This window comes from Triturus cristatus, chromosome 5_2 (assembly GCF_964204655.1).
Source record: "Triturus cristatus chromosome 5_2, aTriCri1.1, whole genome shotgun sequence".
In the NCBI taxonomy this organism is placed as follows: Eukaryota; Metazoa; Chordata; class Amphibia; order Caudata; family Salamandridae; genus Triturus; species Triturus cristatus.
The window spans coordinates 222,228,869-222,242,359 of NC_140588.1; the positions used below are offsets into that span (position 1 = coordinate 222,228,869).

The 13,491-nt window shown below is 42.9% G+C and overlaps 1 protein-coding gene across 1 annotated transcript in view; it reads right to left on the reverse strand.

The window, feature by feature from the left end:
• RAB12 (RAB12, member RAS oncogene family) overlaps positions 1-13,491 on the reverse strand; it is a 127,772-nt gene that overhangs the window by 37,274 nt on the left and 77,007 nt on the right. Inside the window, exon 3 of the mRNA XM_085607003.1 lies at positions 6,740-6,878. Within this exon, the coding sequence (XP_085463129.1) occupies positions 6,740-6,878 (139 nt within the window). The remainder of the gene's footprint in view (positions 1-6,739; positions 6,879-13,491) is intronic.

Below are 13,491 nucleotides of genomic sequence, written 5' to 3' on the forward strand. Positions count from 1 at the left end.
TAGAGTTGTGGATCCTGTGCATCGAGAGGTGCACTGGGGTCTGCAGGGTCGCCCCAAGTTTGATCAGGGTCCTGCTGGTCATCAGGGTCCGTGTCTACATGGTAGGGGACTTGGTCAGCCATGTAGTCCTCCAATGCGTCTGTATCGGAGCGTGTGGGGGAGAACCGGTGTGGATCCTGGTAGGATGAATGGAAGGGTTCATAAAGGAGAGGTTCCGATTCTGCAGGCAACTTCCTTTTTAGTGGGATCCTGAAAGGGTCCAATGGCGGCTCCGAAGTTATCCTTCGGTCCTGGAGAATCATTCTGCCAGTGCCGGCGTCGATGATACGTGCTGGAGACGTCTCAGCAGGTGTGACCGTAGGTTGGGTGACCCGTGTCCTGAGTTGGAACATTTTTGGGATTGTTGACGGAGGCAAGCCGAAGGTAATGTTGGTCGGCACCGAAGAGGCTGCGGGAGCTCCGACCGAACCGGAGCCCGACGTGTCCTGGAGGACAGGTGTGGTTTTGCTGCCTTGCGTCACACCAGGTCGTACTTGGGGCGCCTTCGAGGCTTTGGCACCGGCCAGGCTCGTAGAGGCGGCCGTAGATTTTTTCGGTGCCGGAGGGTCATCGAGTCGGGGCGAAGAGATCACCGTCGAAGTCTTCGATACCTGAGGCTTAGGTGTCGTCGAGGGAGCGATGTGAGACACAGCAGGCGGTACGGCCCTTGGTGTCGTCGGTGCCGGTAGCCGAGCAGGTTTGTCGGTGCCGATGGCTTTTTTCCGTTTGTCGACTCCAACGTCGCCCGCCTCAAGTTCGGCACCGAAGTCCCTCTTGGTGCGGTCGGTGCCGACGCGGTGCGCTGGCGTCGAAGGCCTCGATCCGACCAGCGCTACTTTCAGTTTCGGTTTCGGTGGAACCTGAGCAGCTTTCGGTTTCGGTTTTGTGATAGGGAAACCAGCCTGTTTATGTAGTAATGGCTGCCGCTGAACGTCCGAGGCCGGGCCCGAGGGCGGGGCCGAAGAACTGCGGGATGGGTCTCGGGTAAGGCCCGAAGGCGATCCCTCGACCGGAGCCATAGGCTGTGGCACTGGTGTTTGAACGGTTTGAACAGGTAGGCCTTGTTCATCATTGGAGCTACTTTCTTCGGCCCCGAAGGCCTCCTCGTCGTCTCCTACCTCGGTGTCGTCTTCACCTCTGTGGAAGAGTGACTCGTCTTCCTCGTCCGATCCGGGTTCGTGTTCGGAAACGGGACTGGAGGGCAAGACTTCCAATTCCTCGACGTCCTCGGCCTCGCCGAAGATGTCTGTCGGGGCCGGTGCCGCGTGCTGCGCCTCGAGTCTCGCCGCTCGTCGATTCCGCAGAGTCTTCTTCGAGCGGAACCGGGCACAGGCCATGCATGTTGATTCGTCGTGGTCCGGCGAAAGGCATTTGTTGCACACCGGATGGACGTCGATGTGTGGGTACTTCGCATTGCATACCGGACACCTTTTGAACGGCGTCCTGGATTCCATCGTCGAAGTCGTCGATGGACAGGTAAATGCGAAAGCAGTCGGTGCTGAAAGTTAGTAAACTAACAAATTCTATCGAAACCCGATCGATAAACAGTACCGACGCGAACTAAAGGCCTTTTGGCCTCGAAAAAATATTTTCCTAACTTGAGCTAAGATAGCACATCCGAACCCAATGGCGGAAAAAAACAATCTGAGGATGGAGAGGATGCCCATGCGCACTGTAGTCCAGGGGAGGAGTCACCTATCCAAGGATACTTCGAAGACTCTTCCAGGACAACAACGTGCAAACATCCGGACCCAACACTAGGCGGCGATCTATGCACAGATATGAATTCAGCAGCCCACATGCCTCGAACATATATAAACAACAAAGTATTATCTAGAATAATTAAGTAAAGTATTGCTTTAAAAGTGTGTTGGTATGAAACGGGGTGGGGCCTAGTCCCAAATGCTATTAAACAGCTAACAAACGTTATAAAAAATAAAAAATAAACCTCTTTCAAAGCGCTCCTCCTTGAGCCCAGATTTTGTACTTGAAAACAGACACAAAAATGTATGCAAAACCATTTCCAAATAATGGATCATTATTTTCTCATTATTGTCGAAGATAACATGGTTTTCATATCAGACAGCTTCTGTCCTAAACATACCAATACCGTTGTTACTTTTATTGACATAGCTCAGGAAAAACAAAAGGTAATTGGTGGGATTTTCCTTGATGTTAAAAAAGCTTTTGAAGTGGTTTAGCGGCAGTTTCAGTGGACTCTACTGGGAAATCCTAGCTCTGAGAGAAGGTTTCGAGGGTGGAAATGAGCATCTATAGCATTCTTGTGAATAGAACCAGAATCTGGCTACACTTTTGATCCTTCAAAGATCTAAGCGTGGTTCTTCCATTTGTCTTTTGAATTTGCACTTTATGCAGTGCTTTTATATTGAAAAATGCCAATATTCTACAAATAGTAAATTGTCAGACCATGAATGAAGCAACAATGATGTAGAGATTTATACTAGTAAAATTGCAAAGAGAGCAATGGCTCAAAACCCACAACAATGTTGCCATTAGTCAAGATAAAGGGTTAACTAGATAGACTAAAGCCAGGAGTTTTTGCTGGAGATTTTGGATATGGCAATGGGAGGAGGATCCTAAAATGTCCACTGATCCAGAGAGATAGGTTTTGAGACAATTCCATTTTATTTTAATGAATTATTTATCATTATTTGGGTTGAAGAATTCATGATTAATATTCCATGTCGAGTTTTATTTGGAAGAACAATAATTTTATTGACGTTCAATGATAAAAATATATAGAAAAAAGAAATAAATATATAAAAATATAGGATGATGCATTAAGCATGCCTGGGCCAACATGATAAATGCCATGCAGGTATCGCAAACTGAAGTTCCTACTGCACTGTGGGAAAACAGAACTCCCCCAAAGGAGTCAAATAACTGAAATGATTTCCATTTAATAGATAGAATCATTAATAAATGCTGATGCTATGTATTAATTTTCTAAACCAGTCTTTTTCCAGAGATTTTCTTGATCAAGAAAGGGATACTGATCTCAGAAGCCCTTCAAATTCCACTGCTGGCCAGTTTCTCATACAATTATTAACCCATGATTTGTCACAATATTAGATGACACTTTTGAGAACTATATTAAGAAATGCTATATGAAGAGCTTAGGGCTGGTCACTCACGCCTCACAGCAGCAGTTGATGACTTATGCACAGTACAGGCAGAAGTTCAACAAAACGCAAAAATTCTACAAAACGCGAAATTTCATCAAAACGCAAAATTCTACAAAACCTACGCATCTGTTCTGATTCCCCCTCTCCTAAGCATGTTCAATCAATTTAGTGAATCAGGCCAAAATGAGCAGGACCCCTGCAGAGGCTATCATTGTAGTGATACCCAAAGATGGGAAGAATCCATCACAACCTAAAAACTATAGGCCTATATCCATGATAAACATAGATTTCCAAATGTTTGCCATGATCCTCGCAAACCGTCTCCAAAAATATATATCCAAACTCATCTACCCCTCACAAGTGGGATGTCTAAAAAACTGATTTTCCAGTGACAACACACAAATGTTATGCCATGCCCTGGAGAAGGCCAAACTGTCTGACTCCCCCACAGTAGCAATCACGTTGGATGCGGAAAAGGCGTTTGACAAAATAGAATGGTCCTATCTTAGAGTAACACTCGAGAAATTCAACTTGGGTGACAATTTTATCCGAATGGTTATGGAAAAGTATTTTAACCCGTCCGCCTAAGTCAGAGCAGGTGGTAGTCTCTCCTTATCTTTTAAGCTAGAACAGGGAACCAGACAAGGCTGCCCCCTCTCACCTTCTCTGTTTCTACTTGCAATAGAACCGTTGCACTTCCAGTTACGGAATAACAAAGGGATCTCAGGCATACGGTTGAACAATTACACAGCCAAAATAACCACTTATGCAGATGACGTGCTAGTCATTTCAGAAAAGGTGGAGTCCGCTATAACTGCCCAAATGTCCTCAACAGAGGATTTCTCTACAGTATCTTGATATAAGCTCAACAAGGACAAGACAGAGGTCAAGCTACTCAACAATATCGGCAATAAAAGTATAATTGGCAACTCAGGCCTCACCTGGCAACCAAATTGTATCAAATACTTAGGCCTAGACTTCACCAAAGACCTAGTCACCACCCTCCAGACCAATGAAAACGCCCTTCTCCCAAAAAATTACCACGCTGCTAGACGGTTGGTCGCCAAAATTCTTATCCTGGTGGGGAAGAGCTGACACATTAAAAATGATGATCACCCCACTAGTGAATTACATGGCTATACCCAGGACACTTTCCAATGAATTCTTGAACAAGATTTAAAACACCTACAACTCTTTCCTTTGGCAAAGGAAGAGACCTAAAATTTCCCTGAAGAAACTCCAGCTGTCCAAAGAAAAAGGGGGCTTGGGCTTTCCAAACTTCAGGAACTACCAAACTGCTTACCTTTGCAAACAGGGACTAACTGGTTGGTGACAGATACTGAAGATATTCCAGTGTGGGTAGACATTGAGAGATCACTCATCAATGAAATTCCACTGGCTGCTCTCCCAACTATGGACATCTCCTTCATCCCCCATTCTAAATATATCATTCAAAATACGAGAAGAGCCCTCCTGCGCCTAGACCAATCGTCGGCCGTGAAAATAAGCAAATCCATCTTAGCTTCCCTCTGGTAGAACCCACATCTAAAGATAGACAGTGAAATCTTATTTTGGGAAAAATTGTCAAAAAATGGCATAAAACCTAGTCAAAGACCTCTATACAGGGAAGCTGCCCACTCCCTTCTCCGAACTTCAAACACGATGTGGCCTAGAGACCTTAGATTTTTATAAATTCCTGAAACTAAAAACTGAACTATCGTTACACTCAATACTACCCTCCAACTCGTCGATCCTTCCAATGATATCCCAACTACTAAAATCAGGGCACATTGTACCTAAAATCTACAAACTACTGCTCCCAAAGCCACGCAAATATAACATTTGCGTAATGAGGTAAAATGGGAATCTGAGCCTAACATGAGAAATATTCCCTTTGACTGGCACAAGATACATAAAACTCCCCTCTCTAATAAAATCTCTCCCGTACTATCCCAAACGAAACACATGCTAATAAATAGAACATATTGGACCCCCGCAAGAAGTCAGAACCCAACATTTTGGAACTGCAAAACACACAACGGGGATTTAGCCCACATGCTCTTCCATTGCCCTATCTTGCAAACATACTGGGATAAAATATACAAATGTATAAAAAGCACATTAAACATCGATCCTCCCAGGGAATTGTCATACATCCTCCTGGGATTTCTAGACCCAATGCTGTCGAATGAGAATGACTGCTTCCTGTTAGACCGAATGCTTACGCTTGCCTGCAAAATTATACTTAATAACTGGAAGAGTTCAAAGGAAGTTTCTTTCATGAAGTGGCAAGAATGGCTGACCTTTCTCAGAGGGGCGGATAATATCTCACTACACTCTTTACCCTGGCGTCCTTCACACAAGAAACTATGGAAATACCTTGACGCCTTTTCCTTTAAATATGACCCTCCTTGAATCTAACAACCGCACAGGAGTCTCATGCATTCACTTTATTGTGCTTATTAGCCCCTTGCACGCTCATGACGGAGCCGCTCCGTCATGAGCCACGGTTGCCGTGTGCTCATGACGGAACGGTTCCGTCATGTCACGGCCGTTGGCGGCCGCTCCGCCTACGCGGCGCTGTTTCCCCGCTTGTGCGGGGGGACAACGCAAATGGGCGGAGTCATGACGGAACCGTTCCGTCATGAGCACAGCTCAACCGTGGCTCATGACGGAGCGGCTCCGTCATGAGCACAGCGCCACCGCGCTGCCCCCCCGCACCCCCCAGCGCTGCGGCGGAATTCCCGCCGCAGCGAAAGGGTTAAATGATCTTCAGAACACAACGACTTGCGATATGATATTCTTCCAATATGTCTCTTTCCCGAACATGCATCCTCTCATATGTCCCTTCATTCAGGAAACGCAACGCATTGGACAGATTTCAAGTTATCCTCATAACACCTTTAATATAATACTATAGATAAGATATGAGAAGATATGTGTATTACCTGCTGTTTTGTTATTCTGGACTACAGCATGATAACACACAGTATATGTGTTTATGAATATTATAATACTGTAATGATGTCCCGACACTATATTCTGGACGCTGCTTATTCAATCATTTATAACTGCAATTGTATGTCTATCGCATGACTTTATGGTCAGTCTATATAAACATGTCGGCAACAAGGTCCTACTGTGGCTCCAATCTAACCGCAATTCCATTTGTCACTCCATTTGTAACTCTCTTTTGTACTTTTTCTTTTCTTTCTCTTTGGTAATTATTATCATTTGTAATTGCATATCTTCTCATGACAGTTTGTGTTTTTCTTTGTTTCTTTATTTCCACTTATGTTCTTGCTTTTCTTGAAAATACCAATAAAAATTATTTGAAAAGAAAAAAAAGCACAAAAAGAATGGGATGAATTTGAAAACACAGGGCATTAAACTGTCAACAGTTCACAACAGAACTTTTAGTCAGGAATAGAACTAAGGGGCAACATTTGCAGATAGTCATAGTCACATTTCATAGGACAATTTGTAATCACACAATACTGTAAAAGCACTAATAATAAATAAACAGAGCGTTAAACAAATGACACCGTACATACCTTATCAATCATTTTCATCCATTTTGGTAAATCATCAAATGTCTCTTTTTTGGTGATATCATACACCAATATAATTCCCTTGGCACTTCTGTAGTAGGCTGAGGTAATGCTGTTGAATCTCTCCTGACCTGCCGTGTCCCTGAAACATAGCAGCCAGCATTAACACAGGCATTCTTTGAGTTCATAAACAAAACAGATCAACTCAATCTTCATATTTTAGCGTTCATAAATACCAAAATATATTATGGTCAAGCACATTTGTTGCCCCATGTAACAGCTAATATGCGACCATGCTGGACCAGTGCAACCATCGTCAAAAACAGCAGTAGTGGTAGCGGCTGCCGTATACTGCTGGTGGATGCATCTGCACTCTGAAGGACACGTCTAAAGGAAAGTGATGAACATGCAGTCTGTTAAAATATGAAAGACAAAGACAGTGAGAGGCAAATCAATAGGACAAACAGCATGCATGTCCTTAATACTATTAGACTGCTAGTTACAAGTTAGATGACAACGTGGGATAAAACATAAAAAACACATTACATTAGAATAATGCTTAGCTGGTTTAATATGGTTGGCTCGTTATTAGTGTGAACAAGGATAAGAACACAGTAACACGAAAACACAGTACTATGATGGTAAATCACCATTATCGATTAGTTACAAGACAATTCCCTCCCACTATTTGTTATTGTAATTGTTAATTTTGATTTGTAGAGCACTTAATACCGGAAGGTCTCTAAGTGCTTCAAGAAGATCAACGTCAGTTCCAGGGAGAGTGTTATACAGTTAGGCCCAAGCTTCCGTAAAAATAATGTTTTTCAGTTTTTTTCTGAAAGGGAGAAGGCGGCTTTCCGCGCGGAGCTGGCTAGGCAGCCTGTTCCAGAGTGTGGGTAGGAGGACGGAAAAGGCTCGGCCACCTTTGGTGACGTAGTTGAAACGTGGGCATTTTAAAAGGCACTCCATGGAGGACCTTATCGAGCGGCCTGGGACGTATTTCTCTAGTCGTTGTTTGATGTAGATGGGTGCGAGACCGTGAAGTGCCTTGTGAGCAATGCAGAGGCCCTTAAATTTGGCCCTCTGCTTTATGGGCAGCCAGTGGAGTCGTTGCAGAAGGGGTGATGCCCGCGTGCGCCTGGGTAGTTTGAGAATTAGCCTGGCGGCGTCATTCATCACTATCTGTAGTTTGCCCACTAGTGAGTCTGGCAATCCGATGTAGAGCGAGTTACCATAGTCGAGGCGAGCCAAGATCATGGTGGCTACAACTGTTCTCATGGTTGAAAAGGAGAGGATGGGGGAGAGTCTCCTCAATAGCCTGAGTAGGCCCACTCAAGTTCCAAACACAGTGGAGACTTGATTGGCCAGTGAAAGCTTGGCGTCCACTTTGATTCCCAAACTTTTAACCACTGGGGCTGGAGCATCACCCAGCTCATGAGTCCAGTAGAGGGAGTTGTGGTCATCGGTCACGGCCAAGACCTCGGTTTTGTCTGGATTAATCTCGAGTGAATTGGCGGTCATCCAGTTGACCGTAAATCGCAGAACATCTTTCGCCCGGGAGTGGGCTTGTGGGGTGTTTTCTATTTGCAGAATAATTTCTGTATCATCCGCATAATTGAAAACTTGGCAGTCCATTGCCGCAAGGGCATTTATCAGAGGTCTGAGATAAATGTTGAATAGGATGGGTGCCACAGGGAATAGGCCTCCACTCTGAGACCCAGTCGCCCATCTGAATTCTTTGGGTGCGGTTGGTCAGGAATGAGGTGAACCATTGTAAGATAGATCCCCCAATTCCAATTTTTCCTAATATTTCCAGGAGTAGGGCGTGGTTGACCATGTCGAACGCTGCCGACAGGTCTAGGAGGACTAGGACACATGGCTTTTTATTGTCAGCTGTCATCCTGATATCATCAAACACTGATAGCATCACCAATTCTGTGCTATGGTGTGCACAGAAACCAGCCTGCCTGTCCTCCAGGAGGTGGCGATCCTCCATGAATCTGGATAGGGTTTGCAGGACATATTGCTCAAAGATTTTGGCCAGAAATGGAAGTTGGTAAATAGGTCTGTAGTTTTTGATATTGGAAGTATCCGCGCCGGTCTTCTTGAGCAGGGGGATTATTCTGGCTTCCTTAAAGAATCTTGGAACCATCCCAGTCTCCAGAGAGAGGTTAAACAAGGGGAGGATTTCTTCCTCAACTTGGAATACTGAAATCATGACAAAGGAACATGTTAGGTGGGAGCAATACACACAGTGAAGTAAAACGCTTGGTTTGAGTTCTGAAACAGATAGTTTTTAAAAGATAATGACTATTCAATGCAGGTTATGCGACTTAAGTCCCCTACAGGAGTTGATGTACATCTCTGAAAACTGTTTTGTTTAGTAGGGCAATATCCCATGTCTTAACTGGTCAAAGTCACAACTATTCGGGACTCAATCTAAGGGAAGCACCGCAAGGGGAAAGTGTAGTTCTTAGATATCCATAAAGCACACCCAACAGTCCTAAGTAAAATAAGAATTTGCTGCATTCAACCTGCAAAGATTTGCAAATTATTTGAGAAACAATCTGTTTTACTCCTTTGAGATACATGATAATTTGAACACAATACTTTTCTTGTACTTCCATTTTTGTTGTTATTCAAAGATCATGTTTACTCATGGTTCTAGATAAGCGCCATACCAACTCCTGCTAACTTTTTAAAATCTGAACCACAAATCCTAAAAGGAGGGAATAAGATTACTATTTACAAAAGGAATTGGGGACTCGGACTGCTACCGCTGATCTCCCGATATGCTCTGATCGATAGTAACCAACAGTAACAGAGCCTACATATGAGAGCAACAGACTGGCCTCAGATATGTGAGCCCTTAAAGTTCTGTACCCCTTGATACTGCAAATAAGTCCCAAAATCAAACCAAAATCACTTAATATCTCTTCCAATCAGCTACCACACTAGTGCTGATCCAACAACGAGCCACAAGTGCCATTGGTACAAAAGACCAAACTCAAATGTTTAATAGAAATCACACTTTCTGGGATCCCATAGATTTTCAAGAGGAAAAGCAAATCTGCAGCTTGTGATGGATTCTGCTGTAGTTTGATCTCAGAGTTGTAAAATGTCAAGGAGCTATACATTGACACTGGAAATAAAGTGTCTTCCAGTTTAGAGTCCTAGTGTTTTGATCCTGCAGTTCCACTTACATAGGAAGCAGAAGGTTCTCAAGCCAATAAAAAGGTACCTTAATTGGTTGCTTAAATGACAGCTTGTCCACGTGTTCCCTAGAAGTGGGAGAAGTGGAAATCTTGGCCTAATTCTCACAAGGTGCACCCCGACAAACCAAACTGGTTTAAGAAGCTTGAGGTTGATGTCTCTTGTGGCCTTCTGCAGGTATTACCAAAGGGAATGTCCAGCACAGCTAAAAGACTGCCAGGAAGCTCACATAAGAAATTATTTGTAAAGCATGATAACCGATATGATGAAGGCCACTGCTTCCTCCAAACTGTATATACCTTGGAGTAATCTTATAGCCGTAGCACCGTAAGCATATCTGTAGAGTTCCTTCAGAGAACAGTGATAACAAGTTCAAAGGATTATCACTCAGTAGATGCAGGAAGGTGAAATCTGCTTTTAGGCCATAACCCACATGAAAGATCCACAGAAAAGATTATTGGTAGCATTTTTCTGAATGCAAGATGATTTTCTTGGCTGGAGTTGGGTGGGACCCAAGGCTCCAAGTCTCGCACCCTTGACCAAGAGCATTGATAGCCTAATGTAGCACACCTGAAAGTCTGACAGCAGTGCCCAGACCTTCAACCTCCAAATCTAGGTAGAAATCTCTTCTTCGCTATAGAACTGAAGCTGACAAGCATTCAATGAAAAACAACAAGAAAACAAAAGAATGTCTTGCAAGACAATAACATATGATAAACCTTAAGAGCACGTGCAGAGTACATTGGCAAAATAACACAACAGCACTACAGGACCCAGTCATGTCTAGTCAGCCTAAAGGAAAAAAACGCAAAAGGCAGGTATCAGTCAGCAGACATAGGAAGCACCTAACTGACAAAAGGCAAAAAAATTCAACCAAGCATCAACCATCGATCATTTTGAAAATGGCCACTTGCGGATTTCTCAAAATATGGAATTGGAAGGAGCTACACGGAAAAAAAACCATTTAAATTATTTATTTTAGCAATGCCGATTTTTACATGTATCGCAATGCAAATAAAGGTTTGTTCTTAAGTTGTTAATATGGTACCATTGAAGTGTTTCATGACATGCTCCACAATGTGATTTAAATCCCAAGGCCAGTCACAGACTACGCCAGCCTACTTAACCAAGATAGTAAAGGGAGGACTGCCCTGATGTACACTCAAATGTATTAACAGTCAGGATATTTGGCTTTGCATCGAATCTGGATGTCAAGTACCTTCTGGGTACCTAAAGGGGAATAACGCTAAGAGGCAAATGTCTGAGAACAAGATGCAGTGCCCGGCTTAAGACGAAAGTGAAATCTGAAAGTCAGGGTGAGGTCGGCAAACAGAATAGGGATGGACATCTTTGTATGAAAGGAATAGAGTATATAGAAAGTACAATAAGTATAGAATGAGCAATAGGGCAGTCCCGTTCTCCGGCAAACACATTACTTAAACAAAACTGAATATTTTTCCTTCTGTCTCAAGAAAGGTTCTGAGGTAAGCATACATTAGAAGAAAAATCCCATTATATTACCTGAGTTAGAGCCAGCATTCACCCAGCTATTCAAACAGCCAATATTCTGACCACAGTTTTCCAGACAGGGACACAGATGAGGGATGAAGACATGCTACAAATAATCAAGCAATGGGTGAAGGCGAAAGAGTAAGTAGTTAAACAGGACGGGTGCAAATCATGAACACAGCAAAACATTCAGGTGGGTGACATTCTAAAGCAGTTAGTAAGATGCGGTGACTATATTTCAGATATCCGGTACATCACATTATTTCTGATAACCAGATGATAACAAATTTTCCTTTAGCATGCCATTTCTCTTTGCATACATCGAATTTGGTTTAACTTGAAAGATATCAGAGACCTAATATTTGGCACAAAACAATACAAAGTGGTTATAAGCACAAACAAAAGGGTTTGGGGAGAAAATAGGCAAACAAATTGAAAAATGAAGGTGTTAAAAGGCTCAAAGACATTATGACTGCTCACAATATTATATCTGGTGCTTGAATAAAAGTGTTGCTGTGACAAAGAAAAAATACTAAATTAATGTTGTTTGTCTTCTTCCTCTACCTCGTTCCAGATGTCTATGTGTAAGACTTTAATGTCAAAATGGCACAAGCTTCAGCCAATGTTTTCCTTAAGCCAGACATAGATTGTTTGTGTTAAAAACCTAATCTCCTTCACCTTGGGTAACTTATTAGCCCACGCCTACCCTTTCAGACCGAAAAGTGATTGATGCAACAGTGGCTACACATGGCGACAAAGGGACACCAAGTAGGGCATGCGCAGGCTAGAACACTGCCCTTAAAAAAAACTGGTTTGATTCAACAACCACCACCAGTCACTGGCTCTGCAAATGGTGTATTTGTTCATAGAATGTTACCATTTTCCTGGGAGGGATTAAACACTATAAATAGAATCATTCTAAGAACAAGAGAGCAAATAATCTGGGACGAATAGATATTAGAAAGATCAAGACCATGAGGTCCAACAAATGCAGGGCCCTAACTATTTGGTTTTGTTTATATTGACTGATAAGAGCCTTTTTGCCTATTCAAAGACCCTCTTCTCTTATCATACAGGCTTACATGTGTATATTGACTTACTAGGTTTTGTGTTGTGGGTTGGGCAAGTGATCATTAGATCACTCTCAAAATGACTGAAAATAACTAAACCAATATGGACAGTTGGGGGATTCTCGTGTAGTATGAAATAGCATAACAAAAATAAAATTAAACTTGTTCTTCTAAAGGATTCTTTTTGCAACAAATTCCTCATCTTTGAAGGAGTATTTTGCAGTACTACCACAAATGAGGTAGGTATGAAGGGAACCCCCTTGTAAATTAAAAATCCAGAAGGAGCACTATAGATAAACAGTATAAAAACTCACTCGTAGATTGAGATTCTGAACAGCGTTGCATCATGAACCTGTTGACCGAGAACCAACATGCAGCAAAACAAACATCAGGCACTGTAGAATATGTTGTTGGTTTTCGCTATAGCAACTGATGCACATTTGCTGTTTTAGCTTACTCTTTATACATGTAGCTTACTCAGTTTCTCACAATTATTTTAGCTAGCAATCTTTTTTTTCCAGTAGTGCTTCATGACAGCACCAGGAGATGCCGGACTCCACTTTGATTACATTTTTTGCCTTGATTTCTCCTCTTCACCTCATATATTGGTGGTGTGGCAACCAATGATGGTTACAAAGTCTCCTTCTCTAAAGACTGGCAGTAAAATAAAAATGCAGTGTGCGCTGTAAACATGTCACTGTCATGCCTTTGGCCCACCAAGAATGACTTTGTCCATTTATACACTGGCTCTACAAGCCACACGGCATGGACATTGATTTTGGTATGTGTTGAAACTACTCCCCTTCCAAGCTTCAAGGTATTTAAGCTAGTAACCTTCCTCTGGGTATTCTAACTTGTCAAGACATAGTAGTTCCGTCAACATTTCTAGATGTCCAGAAATCCCCCTCAGATTGACTTCAGCCTTCTTAGTTTCTCAATCGCAGTCCTGTTCACTCATATACT